The sequence below is a fragment of the Gopherus evgoodei genome, chromosome 5, assembly GCF_007399415.2.
Source record: "Gopherus evgoodei ecotype Sinaloan lineage chromosome 5, rGopEvg1_v1.p, whole genome shotgun sequence".
NCBI classification, from domain to species: Eukaryota; Metazoa; Chordata; order Testudines; family Testudinidae; genus Gopherus; species Gopherus evgoodei.
In genome coordinates, this window is record NC_044326.1 from 51,260,579 (window position 1) to 51,280,275 (window position 19,697).

At 43.5% G+C, this 19,697-nt stretch overlaps 1 protein-coding gene across 7 annotated transcripts in view; it reads left to right on the forward strand.

Annotated features, from left to right (window-relative positions):
* The first annotated feature begins 1,135 nt into the window (after window positions 1-1,135).
* The window catches only part of OCIAD1 (OCIA domain containing 1), a 41,367-nt gene continuing 22,805 nt past the window's right edge, over window positions 1,136-19,697 (forward strand). Inside the window, exons 1-4 of one of the 7 annotated variants that reach the window (XM_030563231.1) lie at window positions 1,136-1,395; window positions 3,334-3,418; window positions 6,879-6,932; window positions 10,821-10,868. In XM_030563231.1, coding sequence (XP_030419091.1) covers window positions 1,333-1,395; window positions 3,334-3,418; window positions 6,879-6,932; window positions 10,821-10,868 — 250 coding nt within the window. In that variant the 5' untranslated portion in view covers window positions 1,136-1,332. The other 6 variants (XM_030563230.1, XM_030563235.1, XM_030563232.1 and 3 more) reach the window with 6 other exon arrangements.

Sequence of the window (19,697 nt, forward strand, 5' to 3'; positions counted from 1 at the left end):
AACACATTGTGCATTGAAAGGAATGGCTGGGACCTTGAATGTCAATTTTAGTAATTCCCCTCCTTAACACTCCATTCATAGAAATGAGTAATTCGCACCTGGGAAGGCTATCATTTCTGTTTGTCTGCAGATATATCACGACCCATATAATTTTGGAAGGTTGTTTTTTTTTTTGCAGGCATAATGTCACAACAGGCTTTCTTTTAGAAACTGACAAGTCCATGAGAAAAGCACTGTTACAGTGTACAAGCCACTACTGTCACAGGCAAGCACCAGCTGGATCTTGTACGCAGATGTTCCACAGCACAAAGACATGGCATATTATGCCAGTGTACATCACATGTACATGCGTGCGTCATTATTCTCTTGTTTCATGAGTGATCCAAATCCAGCTCAAGTATCAGAGTGGTAGCCGTGTTAGTCTGTATCCACAAAAACAATGAGGCGTCCAGTGGCACCGTAAAGGCTAACAGATTTATTTAGGCATAATAAGGGCATGGAGGACTGGACTCGAGGCATGAAGGCATGAGGGCAGGGGACTGGACTCGATAACCTCTCGAGCTCCCTTCCAGTCCTACAGTCTATGAGTCTATGAGCTTTTGTGGGTAAAAAAAACACTTCTTCAGAAATGCTTATGCCCAAATAAATCTGTTAGTCTTTAAGGTGCCACCGGACGCCTCCTTGTTTTAGTGAATCCAGCTCGGCACCAACTTCAGACTTGGCTCTCAGCCTTCCTTTAGAGATGGGGGAACCCGTGACCCGCTCAACCACCCTTTGCTCCGACGAGGGGGCTGGCTGGCATTCCCTCCCATGGAGCTCCGCGTCTGCCGAGATGCGGGGGAATCCAACTCCGCTTGACAGCGGCTTCCCAGGAGGAGGCACCGAACCCCTACACCCACTTATCGTTCAGCCACGGGCTCACGAGGCAAGGGCACAACTCGCCTGGTTCTCTCGCACACACAGAGCAGACAAGGAGGCGGGGCCGCAAATTCAAGGGGCTAGAGCCTTTGCACCCCAGCCACGCCCCCAGCAGCAGAGCGAAGTAGGCGGGGCGCTGAGAGGAGAGCGGAACAAGATTATCAGGCGCATGCGCACTAAACGAGTTCGCGGAGGTAGTTGGGAGGGGTGACTTCCTGCTGCTCCTCCCTTGTCCATAGCTGTATCCGGGTCATTCCGGTGACATCCCCCTTGTCCCGTTCCCGCGGGGTCATTGTGTCGCTGCGGGTTTCCGGTGCCCCTCCCCCTCCCAGGGAGGTTTGTGTGGCGGTGCGGTTGGCATCGCCGTTGAGCCGTTTTTTCATTTATTCTAGTCCCCTCCCCGTGCTTGCCCGCATGGATCCTCTCGGGCAGGAAAGGCGGGGCCCCCGAGGCGGGGAGCACGGCGGCCCGGGTCAGGTACGGAGGAGCCGCCCCTGACTTGGGGCTGAGCAGCTGCGGGGAGCCCGTTTGCCCAGGCGCTCCCGCGGTGCCGGTAGGGCTGGGGCCGGGCAGGCGCGAGGGGACCTGTTGTGAAGCCCGAGAGGCCTCTGCGAGCCCTGCCGTGTGATGTGGGGTCTCAGGCCCCAGTGTATTTGCGGGCACGAGGGTTCTGGGGCTCGACTGCGTTTGGTGTCACTCAGCGCCCGCCCCGAGGCAGCTGTTGCGTGGGAGACCCTGGCCGCCCCAGCCGGGCTCTGCTTGCAGTGAGTGTACAGGGGAAATAGCCTGACCCCTTGGCCTGCATGTGTCAGCCCTGGCAACCTCTGACCTGGTGGCAACCGCAGTTTGGGGCGACGGAGATGGTTGTAGCAAAACATCTGTGCCATGTTTGCAGAGTTGGCTTCTCCAGCTGGGATTATTTAAATAAGGAAGATTTAATAACATATCTGAAAATGTCATCTGAGAGTGCCAGTAGGTGTCATTGAAACACACATAGCAAAATCCCTTTTTGTTCACTAAAGGGTACATTAGACACCTCCTTAGAATTACTTGGAATAGAGATTTGCTGTCTATATATTTCCTCTACCCCCACATACTGTTGGTACCCAGGCTTCTCTTTCAGAGGCATGAGTAATAAACTAGCCTAGCCTAAAGGCTGTTGAATAAATGGAATATGCTATGGGCTAACTATGTAGCATTTCCATATGTTATGGATAAGGCTACGATTATGTCACGGAAGTCACAAAATCTGTAACTTCCTTTGACCTCTGTGACATTTTCTGCCTGGGTCTGGTGCTCCCAGCCCCCCTAAAGCTGCCCAGCCACAGCAGGTAGTGGTGGGGACCCTGACGCTGCCCAGCCATGGTGGGCACTGTGGGGACTCTGCAGCTCCCAGTAATTGCAGGGGACCCCCCTGAGCTCCCAGCCACCCTGATGGGGAGATGACAAGTGGACCCTACAGCAGCCCAGCCCCTGTGGACAGAGGGACCCCAGGGCTCCCTCTCCTCACAGCAGTGGGAGATCTGGGAGCCCCAGCAAGAATGAGTGCTGAACCCACCTCACCATTTTGTCAGGGATATTTTTAATGAAAGTCGGACAGGTCACGGGCTTCAGTGAATTTTTGTTTGTTGCCCATGACCAGTCCATGACTTTTACTAAAAATATCTGAGCAAAAACTTGAGCCTTAATTATGGATGTTTCTTTGTAATTTGAAGTTTTGCTCTCCCACTGCTGTGAGGTCCCATTAATGAGAGAAATGTATTGTGAATTGGTAACATAGAATAACTTCTCTAAAAATGTTATCTTTTATTCATATATTAGGTGCTCACGACAGCCTAACATCACTTAGCTCTCTCACAATAGTGGTGATGATCAGGCACTCCAAGTTAATGGAGGGAGTAGTGGGGAGGTTGGCCAGCCTTCACCTTATAACATCTTATAGATAACTGAAATGTTTTATGTGGTTAAGACTTTTCTACTGTGTTAAGTTATAGTGACTAACACCAATATGATCCTAGTGCTCTATGAATAGTTAGAATCTGTTGGCCTTCAAGGCCGTCTGCAAGATCTGTCTTTTACCCAGGCTTTTGTGGTGGGAGGAATATGATAAGGATTGGTATTTAAGTGTGTGGCAGGATTTTTAGTTATTTTCTTATGTCTGGATAAGATGCTGTGTTTTTCAATGGTATTGTATCTTTAAAATTATACCTAAGGCAGCAAGAGGCCTGGATAGTTATAAATCTAACTAAATTAAATAGCTAATAATGGTCTCCTGATGAATAAATGCCCCAATTTATTACATTATAGATATTTCATGTAAAAGTGTAGAGATTTGGAAAAGCATTTTTTAAAAAGCTTAATTCTGTTAATATTTTCATATAAATATCTTTTAATGTTCAATTTTCATAATGAAAGAATCCTGTAGGTATGGCTTATGTACCAACAGAGGATGAAAGAAGAATTTTCAGGGAATGCAGCGAAGAGAGCTTCTGGTATAGATGTGAGTCAAGTTTGCTGATAAACGACCTTTGTCTCCATTTTAATCTCCTCTTTCTTCCTCCTTTGTAGTATTGTTTTTGCCGTTATCCCAGTTATTTAAGAATGAGAGCCAAAACCTGCAAATCCTTACCCAGGAGTAAGGACTATTTGTATGAGAAGCTTCACTGAAATCAAATTATACACTAAGATAAGTAATATTATGGAAGGAAAATGCTTGTCACATCATCTCCCTGAATACTTGATCCATTAGCATTTACAGTAACTGTTTTAAAGATCCAGTTATAGGGACCATTTTGCCTCCCATAGTTACATAGGGTTGGAAAGCACCTCCCCACCACCTACCATTACTGATTTACTGTGCCTACTGTCTCTGTGCTTGTCAGGAGTTAGCTCCCTGACTCCATCACCACTGGACAACACATGCCCTCTGTCCTCAGCCTACACACTCTGCTGTCCCTCGGCAGGTTAGCGATAGACACACTCCAACCTATGGGCATTTCACTGGAGTGCTCAGCTCCTGTTCCACAGTATTGACAGATAAGCTGATCCCAAAGGAACAGTACCCCTCATCTTACCAATTATACCTTAGGTCATAGCTCCACTTTACACTCAGCATTTAGAAATGTTTATAGTGAAAACAAGTATGTTTATTTAACAAGAATAGAGATTTGAGAAGTAGCAAGGAAAAGTATTGGCAACAAATGGTTACATGTAAAATAAAATCATAACACACATTCTAGAGCCTAGACTTAATTAACTAGATACTTTCCTGTCTAATGAAGTTTGGCTCACTCAAAGTCTTTGCAGTATTTTCTAGTGAAGCGGACTGTGATCCTCCTTTCATAAGACAGGATATGATGATTGTTCGCCTTCTCCATGAAGGATCCTGGATATATATCAGATCTTCTGTTGTACCCCTAGAATCCATTTTTTTTAACTTGCAAACAGGATATTCCCCTGTTGTTTTAGTTTTTTTTCTGCAGTTTTCCTCTCTTTTGTTTTCAGTCTCTTGATTAGTGTCAGGATCAATTATGCAAATAGGTATCCATTGTGATGCATACAATGAACGATACATAAATGACCAGACATAGAGAAATAAGCATCTGCTATCCTCTCCCTGAAGAGAACCTCTCCATGGCACATCACATCCTTGTGACCTGCCTTTAACTTCAAGGCTTTAAGAACATAATATTTGGTATAGATACTTCTTAAATATTATTCATCATTTGCAGTCTTGTTTTAGCTGTGTTGGTCCCAGGATATTAGAGAGACAAGGTGGGTGAGGTAATATCTTTTATTAGACCAACTTCTGTTGGTGAAAGAGAAAAGTTTCAGGCTACACAGAGCTGAAGAAGATCTCTGTGAACCTTGTAAGTTTGTCTCTAAATATTATCCATACACCTGTTTCTCAGTGGTGATGATGATGATCTATAAGCTACTGGCTCTTGGTAGAGACCTTCCATGCCACACTTCGGTGACTTATTATGCATATGCTTGACCTTAGTGATCTCTGTAAATGCCTATGCCCCCCCTTGCCCTTTTTCAGTTGACATCAAGAGGTCCCTGGGTCACAGCCTTATCCTGCAAACCATTATACAAGTTGACCCTCAAAATTTGTCTGACTATTCATGTGAGTAAGGGTTTGTAGGATTTGGATGGCTTTTTAAACCATGGAAATGCTAGTGAAACATGCAAAAGACTGAGATAAGACAGTTCTATATTTTGGAACTTCTGCAGCAGCTTCATGCAATTTTTTTAATTGAGGTTTTTATTGAATTGAATATGAAAATGAAACATTCAGTACAGTAGCACCTGTTATATATTTTGATATTCAATTCAGTTTATTTTACACTCTCCTCATATTTTGAGCTCTGAGTTGTGCTGATTATCTTTCGTAGGTCATTAAGGTAAATGGGACAGTTCACACTTCTTAGAACCATTGTTTTCAATCTCTCTGCAACTTCAGTAAGAGAACAAACATCAATAAATATCAGTTTACACTCAGGGTATGTCTACACAGCAACTATAGACACGTACCAGACTGGACCCTGCCAGCCAGCTCCGACTTATGGGGCTGTTGCATTGCGGTGTAGACTTCCGAGCTTGGGATGGAGCCCAGACTCTGGGACCCTCCCACCCCAGTGTCCTAGAGCCAAGGTTCTCCCTGCACCCTGAGCCCCACCAACCTGAGTTAGCAGGCATGGACCAGTCATGGATATCTAGTTGCTATGTGGACATACCATCAGAGGAAATCTCTGCAGCCATGAGCACTAGAAATATTTTATTTAATGAAGGCTAAGACTCTGGAGCATGACTGCAGCAAACTGAATTCTGCAAATCATAGAGTACACAGGGCCTGTGATCATGCATTGTCTTAACAGAATGCTGCTTGCCCAATATACAATGTGATTTGTTTCAATTATCAAAACTTTTTTTTTTTTTTTTTTTTTTTTTTTTTTTTTTTTACAAAATGCTGAAGAATTCTTGACCAAAATGGATTGTATTATTACTTTACATTTCCCTTCCCCCATCCAAAAGGCCAGCACCGCTTCTTCATTTACTTATGGCCTGGAGATTATGAAATTATCTTTTTGGATATGAGTCTTCTGTCTGTCTTCCATGCCTTTGTCATCTAGAGAGTAGATTGCTGCAGTATGGTTTTTATGAGGCTGCATCTTAATTCTTTTTGGAAACTGAAGCTATGTAGAATTGAGCAGTCTGTTTGTTGAACAGTATATTTTTATGTGAACACAGTGCACTGGGACCTGTGATTTGAACTGTCTGTCTGTTTTGGGGTAGATTCCTATCTCTCTGAAAAACCTCTTTCCCCCTCAATTTTGGGACTGTCTCCCAGCATATTTTGAAATATCTGGAATCTTGAATTTCCAGTCATGCAGCAAGAACCCTCTTTGGTCCTTAGCTTTTGGGAAGGGGAGGTAATGATGAGGGTTGTAAGTGATGGGACCATCATCTGACCATTTATTTATTTTTTTTAAACTGGGACATTGCTGCTGATTGGAGTGATGGTTGGAGTTTTAAAAAGAGCAGTGGACTAGTTACTATCTTATTTTTATGTATACATTGAAAAAAGTGAAATTGTTGAAACTCTAAATTAGTTTCTACAATACTTCCACTCAGTTACTCAATTTTAGGAGGATACCTTCTACCAGGTTTTTCAAGTGTATGTGTAGTGTTACCGTATTCATAGAGTTTAAGGCCAGAAGGGACCATTAGATCATCTGATCTGACCGCCTTTATATTACAGGCTATTAAACTTCAGCCAGTACCCATTATTGAGCCAATAACTTATGATTGTGTTTAGCTAACACATCTTCCAGAAAGGAATGTGTCTTGATTTGAAGAAATCAGGAGAGAGAGAATCTGCCACTTTGAAAAGACTGCAAATTATAATTCTTTTTTTTTTTTTCTCCATGTTAATCAGCTACTTTTTCCTCCCACAGCTGTGCCTATTTCTGCAATAAGCATGACTGTCACTCAGGGCTTAATTAAGAAAGGTAAACTTTAAAATATCTTTTGGTTTAACTTTATGTTGCTCAGATAAGTTTTACTTGTACTCTCAACAAGGTTGCCATGCATAAATTTGATTTTAAATCACAATATGTAAGTAGATTAGAAATATGTGTAGGAAATATTGCGAAAACTTGATGAGTGGAGAAATGCAAGCTTTTGTACCTGTGGGAAAGAAAAAATATTCAGAAAAAAAAATATTCAGTGGTAGGGAGAACCCTGCAAAGCAGTAACTCTGAATGAAATCTAGGAATGATTGTAGATTTTGGAATTGGATTGGAATGGAAAATACTTTAATATTAAAATGTCATTATATAAATGAGGGTTTCCCCTCATCTAGAACAGTGTATTCATTTGTGGTCATGCTGAAGGCTAAGATTTAGTCAGATATTTTTACTAAAAGTCATGGACAGATCACGGGCAATAAACAAAAATTCACTAAAAATCCATGACTTTTAGTAAAAATGAGGCACTGGGGGGAGACATTGTGGGGGCCACTACTGTGTGGGGCACTGGAGACCGTGGTTGCTCTGGCCAGCCGGGAACCGCCGCCTGGGGCCATAGACAATGGCTGCTCCAGCCAACCGGGAACCGCTGCCTGGGGCCATGGACTGCGGCTGCTCCAGCTGTCCCAGAACCGCTGCTGGGGGCTGTCGGAGCAGCGGCTGATGTGGCTGTCCCCAGGGCCGCTCTGGCGGTGGCTAGTGTGGCTGTCCCAGGAGCCACCTGAGCAGCTGGCCTTGGGGTCAGCCACACTGGCCCCTGCAGAAGTCCCAGAGATTGTGGAAAGTCATGGAAACCATGACTTCTGCAACCTTTTGACAGACATGGCGCTCTAGTCATGCCGCATCAAAAAGAGATATTGTGTAACTAGAAGAGATTCAGATATGGGCTATGAGAATGCAAAAAAGCATAGAAAAAACTTGCTTATGGAAACTGAAAAGACTGGGATTGTTTATCTCAGATAAGAAGCAAATAAGAAGGAACATAAGTCTACAAAATTAATTAATGTTATAAATGAAGTAGCGTGGGAATGTCTTTTCTCCGTGTCTCAGTACAAAAACAAGGGAACCATCAATGAAATGGTGCCACATTCCAAACTCAGAAACACATATTCATGCAATGTGTAATTAAACTGGATGCCATAGGATGTTGCTGAGACCAAGACCTCAGCAAGATCCAAAAGATATTTGACATTTTTATGGATTTCAAGAATATTTAGACGTAAAACATTAAGTACAGTAACTCCTCACTTAAAGTCGTCCCAGTTAATGTAGTTTCGTTGTTAGGTTGCTGATCGATTAGGGAATGTGCTCGTTTAAAGTTGTGCGATGCTCCCTTATAACGTTTTTTGGCAGCCCCCTGCTTGCAGGAAGAGCAGCCTGTTGCAGCTAGCTGGTGGGGGCTTGGAACCAGGCTGGACTGGCAGCTCCCCTATCAGTTCCCCGCTCCCCTAAGTTCCCTGTGCAGCAGCTGCCCAGCAGGCTACCAATTGCCGGCAGTTCAGCTGTCCCTCCCCCCACTGCCATGTGCTGTTCCTGCCCTCTGCCTTGGAGCTGCTCCCGGGAGCCTTCTGCTTGCTGTGCAGGGGAGGGGGGAAGAAGGGGCTAATGTCAGAGTGTCCCCCTATTTCTGACCCCCTGCTTATTCCTTCTCCATATAGAGCAGAGGGAGACACAATAGGGCTCAGGATGGAGAGAGCTGACTGCAGCTGCTTCCTGATCTTTTGAAAGGCAGTGTACTTAGAGTGTGGTGTCAGCATACTTAAAGGGGCAATGTGCGTCTCTCTCTCTCCCCTACACACAGGATGTGTGTCTCTGTCTGCCATGCTGTCTCCTCTCCCTCCATTCGTGCTGATTTGTAGAGTGTGAGGCTACATTAACAACGAGATAACCTTTGAGGGCTCAGCTGATTGCTAGTTCTTCATTTAGCAGTAAGGCATTCCCTGGGCAATATCCCACCCTCTAACTTCACACCTCAACCAAGCTTCACAATCATCATTGCTGTGTACAGTATTAAATTATTTGTTTAAAACTTGTACTGTGTGCGTGTATATACATGTGTGTATAGTTTTTTGCCTGGTGAAAAAAATTTCCCTGGAATCTCACCCCTCCATTTACATTAATTCTTACGAGGAAATTGGATTCGCTTAACATCGTTTCACTTAACATTGCATTTTTCAGGTACATAACTACAATGTTAAGCGAGGTGTTACTGTACTTCAAAAAAATGGGAAGGGCTATAAAACCTTATACATCAGGCTTTAAACCAGTGGTCACCAACCAGTTGATCGCGGGTGCGGGGGGGGGGGGGGGCGCAGGGTTCTCCCTCTGCATGCTGCTTTTGCCTCCAAGCACTGCCCCACAGCTCCCGTTGGCCAGGAACGGGGAGCTGCGGCCAGTGGGAGCTGCGGGGGCGATGTTTGCAGAGAGGGATAGTGTGTGGAGCCATATGCCACCCACCCCCTCCCAGGGGCCACAGGGGTGCGTTGGCCCCTTCCGGAAACAGCGTGAGGCTGGGGTAGACAGGGAGCCTGCCTGAGCCTCGCTGCGCCACCAACCGGGAGCCACCAGAGGTAAGTTTTGCCCAGCAGGAGGCCGCATCCCAACCCCCAGCCCTGAACCCCCTTCTGGAGCCAGCACCTCAACCCCCCTCCTGCACACCAAGCCCCAGCCCCCCTCCCAGAGCCAGTACCTCACCCCTTCCTGCACACCAACCCCCTGACCCAGCCCTGACTGCCCTCCCAGAGTCAGCACCCTGTACCCCCTCCTACACTCAAACTCTTCCCCAGAACCCACCCCCTGCACTCCCTCCTGCACCCCAACACCCTGCCCCAACCTGGAGCCCCTTCCTGCATCCAAACTTCTTCCCGGAGCTTGCACCCTCAAGCCGTCCTGCATCCCAACCCCCTGTCCCAGGCTCAGCCCAGAGCCCCCTTCCACTCTCTGACCCCCTTGGCCCCAGCCCAGAGCATGCATCCCCTCCTACACCCCAGCCACTTACCCCAGCCCAGTGAAAGTGAGTGAGGATGGGGGAGAGCGAGTGATGGGGGCCGGGGGGAATAGAGTGAGTGGGGTGGGGCCTCGGGGAAGGGGTGGAGTAAATCCTGGGTTGCCCTTAAATTCAAAAAGGGATCTTGGGCATAAAAAGGTTGGAGACCACTGGTTTAACCATTCTCTAACTGTTAGAGGTTAGAAGGTGACTTCTCTGGGAAGGTAGATTACCTTGCATCTATGTGGGGTTTCTTGCACCTTCCCTGAGGCATGTGCTAACCTCAGTAGGAGACAGGAACTGGACTAGGTGGACCAAGATCTGATCCAGTATGGTGATTCTTATGTTCCTACGATAGTTTGTCTCTGTGGGAGCTTGTAACACCACAACTGGAAATAGTACATTCTGTACTGAGTAACCCAATTCCAGAAAGGTGTAACAAAATGGAAGGAGTTTAGAGAAGACTAACAAAATGAATAAGACAATTCAAATTCCTAGTCACAGAGCTGCAGCAGAACTTGAAACTGTGGAAAGAGGGGAACTTGAAATTGACTGAAATTGTCTCATTCACCTTATGTTGGAGTATTGCGTTCTCCAGAGAGTGATTATACATCCCATATGTACTGCAATACCTAGTTGCACTAGGTGGGATAAAGCTGGAATTTTAACTCTTGAATTTTCTAGTTTTGTGGTTATAAGTCAGAAATGTTGTTGGGATTTTTCTTCTTAAAAAGTTAAAACAACTCATGTAGTGCAGAGGATTAACTACTATGGCATGGCCACACGAAAAATGAAATATGAATCTGGTTATTTAAATTCACCTTTGTCATCTTACTAAAATAATTATTTTTCATGTAGTAAGTAATTACTTTGCTTATTTTCAGGAATTCTCACCACTCATTCAAGGTTTGGCTCTCTTCCCAAAGTTGCATGTAAGTATAAACGACGTATTAGTTCAACTTACCAGAATCTAGTTCATGAAGTGCATCAGTTACCCTAGCAAAAATCCAAAGCAACTCCACTGAAGCCAGCTGAGTCATTCCAGATTTATGTCAGTGAACTTTCTCTGGATTTATATTGGTGTAATTTGAGATCAGAAGATGTCCGTATATGGCAATCTAATATTCACAAATTAATTATTTCTCTAGCATAAATAGTAAGACTTTCAAATTCATTTTTAGTCAGTAACTTTCTTTCATTTTTACTTCCCAACAGCACAGGTAGAACTATAATAGATACCTACTAAACATCTCTTTTAATTATTTCTGATTGAAAAAATATTGAAACTTATTCAGGCTGAGTGGTGAAGTTATCTCCAATTTAAATAAAGTGGCTTATTCTGAGAAATAGGATTGTTTAATCTACCATATCCTTTCACCCACAAATTGTGTAGACTGTTATCAGGTGAAAACTGTCAGTCCTCCGCACTCTGAATTCGCATAACAGACTCTGCAAAGTTTCTGTATGTAGCATTCATGTAGAACCCTGCAAGATTGCAGAAGTTCTTGATAATTATCCTGTGAGACTCAAGTAGTCCAAGATGGTAAAACAGTCAGAACCTTTTAAGAAATGATAGGAGACTAGCTTAAATTGGTTTTAACTTGCAGTAATGGTGTGCCAGCAGTAATTATTTTTTTGTTTTGAAAGTCATCGTAAAAGGGCACTATCAGTTTAAAATCACACTACAGTATGATTTTTTTTACTTAAAGTTATTAAAAGTAATACTTGAGTACTGTAACTGAAAGATTAAAAAGTGACAAAAAGTCTTGTGGCACCTTATAGACTAACAGACGTACTGGAGCATAAGCTTTCATAGGTCAATACCGACTTGGTCGGATGCATGGAGTATTCACCCACAAAGTGGGTATTCACCCAAGAAAGCTTATGCTCCAATACGTATGTTAGTCTATAAGGTGCCACAGGACTCTTTGTCGCTTTTTACAGATCTAGACTAACACGGCTGCCCCTCTGAAAGATTAAAGAAATACAAATTTTCTATATTTTCAGTTTACCTTCTTCAGTTGACAACAGTTTGTATATAGTCAGCTTCTCCTGTTGTGCGGGGGTCTTTCACGCTGCAACAGGGAAGAAAGAAACATTTATAATCACATTTCCTTTATTTTCTTTTTTAAACCACAAACATTTGCAGGAGACTTGGTCAGGTTTGTACCTGAAATTACTTCTCTCTTTTGGCAATGACTATATTTCCAGCTGATAGTGTCCATTTAAATTTCTGATGACTCTTTGGCTTATGTAACTTTTCAGCATTATTGAAAAGTTTACAGGTCCAACTGTCTAATGTATCATTTTAACAACATATTCCTGTTGCAGTGAAATCTGCCTCAAGAACTTTGCCAAAGCATACCCACCCCACGCTTCCTGATTTGAAGGTCATAATTCATGTGTCTCATTTGTCCCTTTCATGCTATCTTAATATCTTTTTTCCTGGTCTCTGTGTATGCACAATTAAAGGAAACCTGCAGTTTTATGTGAAGGATTTTGAAATTGGTGTAATCAGAAATATACATCACTATTTTTAAAAAGTTAGTAAAATAAAAATGAATAAATGGCAGTAAAACAGGAAGTTGTCATCGCGCTGCTTTGCTCACATAGATTCAGATCCTACTCACATTGACTTTAACAGCAATAGGAACAGGATCAGACCTACAATTTGTGATAAAGGAAGTGCTGCTTCAAACACATAAATGAATTAGACAAAACTATCAGGTGTTTAAGGCAAGTTCTATTTTATTTTTTGTGACTTGAACAATACTACTACACACATTCTTCTAATAAGTAATAATTGCTACTTTGAAGGGACCTCTACATATTTCTAGTTCTGAGATGTATCCTTCCTGAGCTTGTGCGATTGAGCTTTGGGAATCTTCAAGAAAAATAGGGCTAATTGGGACTGCACAAGCATCATGTTAGAGCACAGAATTCTAGAAATCAATGTTATGAACAGTGAAGTTCAACTACCTCATTTGTTGCTTTCTATGGCTGGTTGTGGGTATACAGACTTTCACTTTGTACTGAGAAAACTTTCCACCAAGAATATTTGGTTGTAGTTTTGGTTGTTTTTTGGATTGGTAATTTCATGTAGTTTCTGCAAAGTGACTGGCTCTGGTTTGGTTCTGGGACATCATGTCAAGGTCAGAGCCAAAAAGACCTGAGTTAAGTGGTGTATTTAATGTCCACCTTGCAGGTTAAATGCACAGACTTGCTGCCTGATTTGCTTTGCTAACCTGGATCATAGTGTAGCTTGCCGGCCTTTTATGTGTTAGTTCTAAAAGAACAGATGCACTCTGCTCTATGCCTTCCTCTTGACAGAGGCCCAATGAACCATACTCTGGTCACAGAGAGGGAAATTATTGACTTGAACTTCCCTGTAAAGTTTTCAGATGGAAGCCTTTGGTCCTAGGCTTTGCATCTTGATCCTGCTTCAGATTGGCAAAATATTGTATATCTGGTCTTGTGGCTGTTTCAGTGCCAAAAGGCTTACACTGGGCTTGTCTATGCTACAGCGGCACAGCTGTGGCTGTAGACATTTTCTACAGCAATACAGCAGGCTTTTCTCTTGCTGAAGTTAGTCCACCTTCTGAGAGGTGGTAGCTATGTCGAGAGAAGAATTCTTGCATTGACCTAGTTTCATCTATACTGCGGGTTAAGTCAATACAACTATGCCATGTATGTCCCAGGACATTACAGAGACATGGTGGGTGAGGTAATATCTTTTATTGGAGCAACTTCTGTTGGTGAAAGAGACATGTTTTCAAGCCACAGAGGCCAGGTCTACACTACAGATCTATATTGGTACAACTATGTCATTCGAAGTGTATGTCATAATAGCCACTTAACCCCCATGTAGACAGTGTTGGGTCAGTGGGAGAGCTTTGTTTGTTGACATAGCTTGGGGAGGTGGAATAACCACGCTGTTCGGAGGAGCTCTCCTGTTGACATAGGAGTGTCTTCACTAAAGCACTACACCAGCACAGTTGCACCAGTGCAGCACTGTATGCGAAGACAAACCCAGAGATCTTCCTCAGGTCTGGGGAGGAAACTTCCAACATCACAGCAAAATGCAAAGTGGAACAGATTGTTGAGCATAAGTAATGAGCACATATTATAGGGGACGATTCAAGGTAGAGTGGCCCATTAACACCTCTGCAGTCATAGGACAAAAAGATGGGGTTAGTGAGCTACAGATTGTTGTAATAAGCCATAAATCCAGTGTCTGTTTACTCTGTGATTTTTAAATGTCTAGCAGAGTAATGAATTTAAGCTCCCAGGCTCATCTTTTGAAAGTGTTGTATAGGTTTCCTTTGAGGATGAAGACTGAGATGTCAGATATAAAGCAATTGCTTTGTGAAAAGTGTTGATTCACAGGTGATAAGGTATTCTTTCTTTTATCATTTTCCTGTGTGAGTTCATTTGAGAGTGTAGTGACCCACATAGTTGTTCTTGGGGCATTTAGTGCACTGGATTAGGTATAACACCTTGCGTGTATAGGATCCGTGAATTGTGAAAGATGTGTTGTGGGGAGTGTTGATCATTGTAGCAGTGGGGATAGTCTGCAGGTCTTGTATCTGTTTGTCTGGAAGGGTCTGGTGCTCCCTTGAGTTTGTGTGTGCTGGTCTGTGAGGAGACTGCTTCTGATGAGCTTGGAGACGTTGGGGGCGTAGTTTGAAGGCTAGAAGAGGGGGTTCAGGAAAGATTTATTTCAGGATGGGGTCCCCGTCAAGTATGGGTTGTAATTGTTTGATGATATCTTATATGGATTCTAGTATGGGGTGGTAGATGAGCCAGCTGGTTTGACCAGCACAGTTCCCTCAGTGCTGAAGACAGTCTCAATACAAGGGAAGCCTCAGGCTAAGCTTCTGCTGGGGCAAGCTCCCCTCAGATCTAGGGTTTGTTGGGCTCAACAATTATGGAAGCATCTGTTCTGTTTTCCTTTGCCCTGAAGCAAAGAGATAATGTGAGGCACAGCTCAGTGAGCGCTTCCATGATAAAGAGCTCAGTGCTGTCACACGAAGCATGAGCGCATAGTAGAGATCTGACTTTTAAGGCAATTCTTGGTCTTCCAGTATCACTGATCTCTTGGACTTTGACTCTTTCCTTTGGAGATGGTGCAGGTCCCTTGGTTTCAGCACACTTCTGTGTTCTGCACGGTGCACGTTCTTTGTTGCAGAGATCTGGTGGAGTCCTCTTTTAAATCCAGAGGATGTAACTGAATCTTCTGTTCCAGAGCCTTGATTCTGGATCTTTCCATCTCTCTCTCCTGGCACTGTTTGGGAGAGGATAGGAGGCTCACTGTATTGGCTCCCTAGATAATGGCATTTTGGATTCTGGTGAGTTCACATTCTCTTCTTCAGGTGTCACTAATTTTTTTCCTTGGTGACCTGCTTGATGGTGTGTTATGTAGATTCCTTTCTGTTGTCCCCAGTTAATCCATGGATAATTTTTCCATATTGGCAGGGACCTCCTGTAACTTTTTAATAGTCAAGCAACTGTAGGAGGCCAGTCTGACATGTCTCTTCCTCTAATTCTCTCTCCAAAGAAACGTAAGATGCAGGCACTATTTTGTAAAAGCAATTTCTAAAAACTATTTTCCTTTATCTCTTATGGTCTGTAAAGTCTATAGAACTAGGCAAAAGAAACACTTGCAGGTAAACCCCTGCCTTGGTTTCGCCATTACTCAAGCATTCTGGTCAGTGTCCTTTCAGTGTTCCGGGTCCCCTTTGTTGGGCCTCACTTCTCCAGTTTATGCTTTCTTCTCCAAATCCTGAAGTCTCTCACCTCTGAGTCAGTTTTCTTCAACTTGGACTAGTCCTGCAGTCAACAGGTATCAGTCCCTTTTGTTCCTTTCTTTGACTCTATCTTTGTTTTTAAAGGGCTGTACCAACACCTTCTTTGTCCCCTCTCCTGGGGAAATTCCATTCCTTCAAACCCTAGCCCTTGGAAGGGAAGTTGAAGAAAACTGCTTTTCTGTGGGATGCAGTTACTCCTTGTCAAGGTTTTTTTCCCATTTTGAACTTTAGGGTTCAAGAAGTGGGGACCTGCATGATCACTTTTAAGCTTAATTACTAGCTTAAATTTGGTACGCTGTCACCAGCCAGAAGCCTGTGTCTGGCACACTTCTGTTCCCTCAAAACCTTCCCTGGGGAACCCAAGACCCAAACCCCTTGGGTCTTAAAACAAGGAGAATTTAACCATCCCCGTCCTTTTCCCCCCACCAATCCTTGGTGAGTTTAGACTCAATCCCTTGGATTTTAAAACAAGGAAAAATCAATCAGCTTCTTAAAAAGAAAGCTTTTAATTAAAGAAAGAAAAGGTAAAAATTATCTCTGTAAAATCAAGATGAAAAATGCTTTACAGGGTACTCAGATTCATATAGACTAGAGGGACTCCCTCCTCTCTTCCCCCAGCCTGAGATTCAGTGTTACAGCAAACAGGTAAAAATCCTTCCAGCGAAAAGACACATTTACCAGTTGAGAAAACAAACATAAGACTAATCTGCCTTGCCTGCTATTACTTACTATTTGGAAACATGAAAGACTGATTCAGAAAGATTGGGGAACCTGGAATGATGTCCCATTCCTCTCAGTCCCGAGAGCGAACAACCAACAAAACAAACAGCACAAACAAAGACTTCCCTCCACCAAGATTTGAAAGTATCTTGTCCCCTTATTGGTCCTCTGGTCAGGTGTCAGCCAGGTTCACTAAGCTTCTTAACCCTTTACAGGTAGAAGAGACATTAACCCTTAACTATCTGTTTATGACACTCCTTTTTTCTGCCCAGGCAAGATATTTTCAGGTATTGATGGTTTTTAACAACCAACCTATTCCTAGGCAAATGTCCCAGTACCAGCGCCCTGCCCCATAGCACAGTAAAAGGCAGCTGTAAGACATAAGGATACACACAGTTCATAAATCAAACTGGAATTTCTAAGTTGTACATTGATTCCCCAGATCATCAAAGCATATCTTCTAGAAAGGCATTCAGTCTTGACTGAAGATCTCAAGAGACAGAAAATCCATCACTTCTTTTGCTATCTTGTTTCAGTGATTAATCACTCTAACTGTTAAAATTTTATGTCTAATTTCTAATGTGAATTTGTTGGGTTTCAACTTCTAGCCATTGGCTTTTGCTATGATTTTCTCTTAGATTAAAGCGTCCTTTTAATACCTGTTAGTCTCTCCCTATGAAAGTACTTATACACTGGAATTCAGTCCACACTCAGTCTTCTTCTTGATAAACTAAACAGATTGAACTCTTAATCCTTTACTGTAAGGTATTTTTTCTAATCCTTCAATAATATGTGTGTCTTTTCTTCACTCTCTACAATTTTTCAACATCCTTTAAAAAATGTGGGAACCAGAACTGGAAGTAGTATTCTAGTATCAATGTTAGTAGTGCCACATATAGAGGTAAAAATCACCTCCCTATTCCTACTTGCTACTCCGCTGTTTAAACATCGAAGGAACACTTTAGCCCTTCTTAACAGAGCATTCCACTGGGAGCTTATGTTCAGTTACTTGTCTACTGTGACCCTAAATCCTTTTCAGATACATTCCCCCAATGTGTAGTTCCTAGTTCTGCATCCCTTGCTTCTAAATGAATAACTTCGCATTTGGCTGTACTAAACCATGTTTTGAATGGCCCCATGTAACCAAACTATCCAGCTCACTCTGTATGACTGCCCTGTATTCCTCTTTATTTACCATTCCTCCAATCTTCGTGTCATCTGCAAATTTTATCAGCAGTGATTTTATATTTACTTCCAGATCATTGATGAATATTTTGAATAAAGCTGGCTCTAAGTTCTGTTCCCTGAGGAACACCGCTAGAAATATCCCATTCTATGATGATTCCCCATTGACAACTATTTTTTGAGATCTATCAGTTAGCCAGTTCTTAACTGATGTAATGTGTTCTTTATTGATGCTATATAGTGCTTTGGATATTGCATGGTAGTAAAGCAAAAATTTTAGTCAAGTACAAGTATATTCCATCTAAGCATTTATCTTTATCAATCAAACTTGTAATCTCATTAAAAAAAATCAGATTTGTTTGATAAGATCAGTCGTCCATAAAACAGTGTTGATTGGCATTGAATTGATATCAGTCTTACTGACCTATTGGTCAGTAAGATCACCCTGCTTACCCACTTTGTTAATGTTGTGCCAATGTTAGCTCTTCCAGTCTTCTGGAATTTCCCTAGTATTCCAAAATTCATTAAAAGTGATCTCTATAGATCCAGCCCGCCAGCTATTTTAATGCAGCTCTCGAGCTCACACTGAGGAGTGGGATCTGGGGCTTGCCCTGCTCTGGTGCTCCAGCCAGGGAGCGGGGTCAGAGGCTGCTCCACCCGGCTCCCAGAAGCAGCGGCATGGCCCCGCTCTGGCTCATACACATAGGGGCAGCCAGGGTGCGCCGCCCTGCATGCTGTCCCTGCCCCAAGCACCACCCTCACAGCTCCCATTGGCCAGGAACCGCGGCCAATGGGAGCTGCAGGGGTGGTGCCTGCAGATGTGGCAGCGTCCAGAGTCGCCCGGCCATGCCTCCGCATAGGAGCCGGTGAAAGGACATGCCACTGCTTCTGGGAGCCACTTGAGGTAAGTGATGCCCGGATCCTGCACCCCTGAGCCTCCCCCCGCACCTCTGCCCCAGCCCAGATACCCCTTCTGCCTTCCAAACCCCTTGATCCCAGCCCAGAGCACCCTCCTGCACACCAAACCCCTCATCTCCAGCCCCACCCCAGAGCCTGCACCCGCAGCCAGAGCCTGCACCCCCTCCTGTACCCCAACACCCTGTCTGAGCCCTGATCCCCTTCCCACCCTCTGAACTCCTCGGTCCCAGCCCAGAGCACCCTGCTATACCCCAAACCCCTCATCCCCAGCCCCACCCTAGAGCCTGCACCCCTGGCTGGAGCCTTCATCTCCCCCCCTGCACCCAGCCCAGAGCCCCCTTCCGTACCCTGAACTCTTCATTTCTGGCCCCACCCCGGAGCCTGCACCCCCAACCAGAGCTCTCCACCCCTCCCGCAACCCAGCCCCAATGTTGTGAGCATTCATGGCCTGCCATACAATTTCTATTCCCAGATATGGCCCTTGGGCCAAAAAGTTTGCTCACTCCTGGAATGAGGGGTGTGTTGAGTATGTTTGGTGGTTGTCTTGGGCATGTGCAAAAGAGCATTCTGAACATCAATAGAGAAGTGAAAAAATCTGTAATTATTTGAAAAGAATTTTTAATCAATACAGGGCATATTATTTAAAGGATGCTCTATGGACAACTGATTTTTTTAAAGTGTGTTTAAAAATAATGTAAGTTGTGTCCCTTTAATATATTGAGGGCTGTTTTGGAGGGTCACTTGTAATATATATTGAAATCCAAAAATGTGTCTTATTTTGTTACTGTTCTTAAAACTCAAGTCAGATAATGAAAAATAATGAAAAATAAATAACCAACTCATCCATGTTTCACATAGATTGTATTGTATACACTTAAAACTGATATGCAACACATTTGAAAAGTAGGCAGGGGATAAAAGAACTTTAGGTTTTTATTTATGGATTTGAGTGTTAAATGTTAAAACTTTGTATATGTTCTGATTTACCTAGTATTCTTTTTAAAAGGAGCTATGGAGAAAGAAATATAAATGCATATTCTTGACTATATGTGAAGTGCTTGAAGAACAGTTCCTTCAGAAATAGTGATTGAGCTAGGCAAGTTCCAGGTCATTGAGGTTTCCCTTTAATAA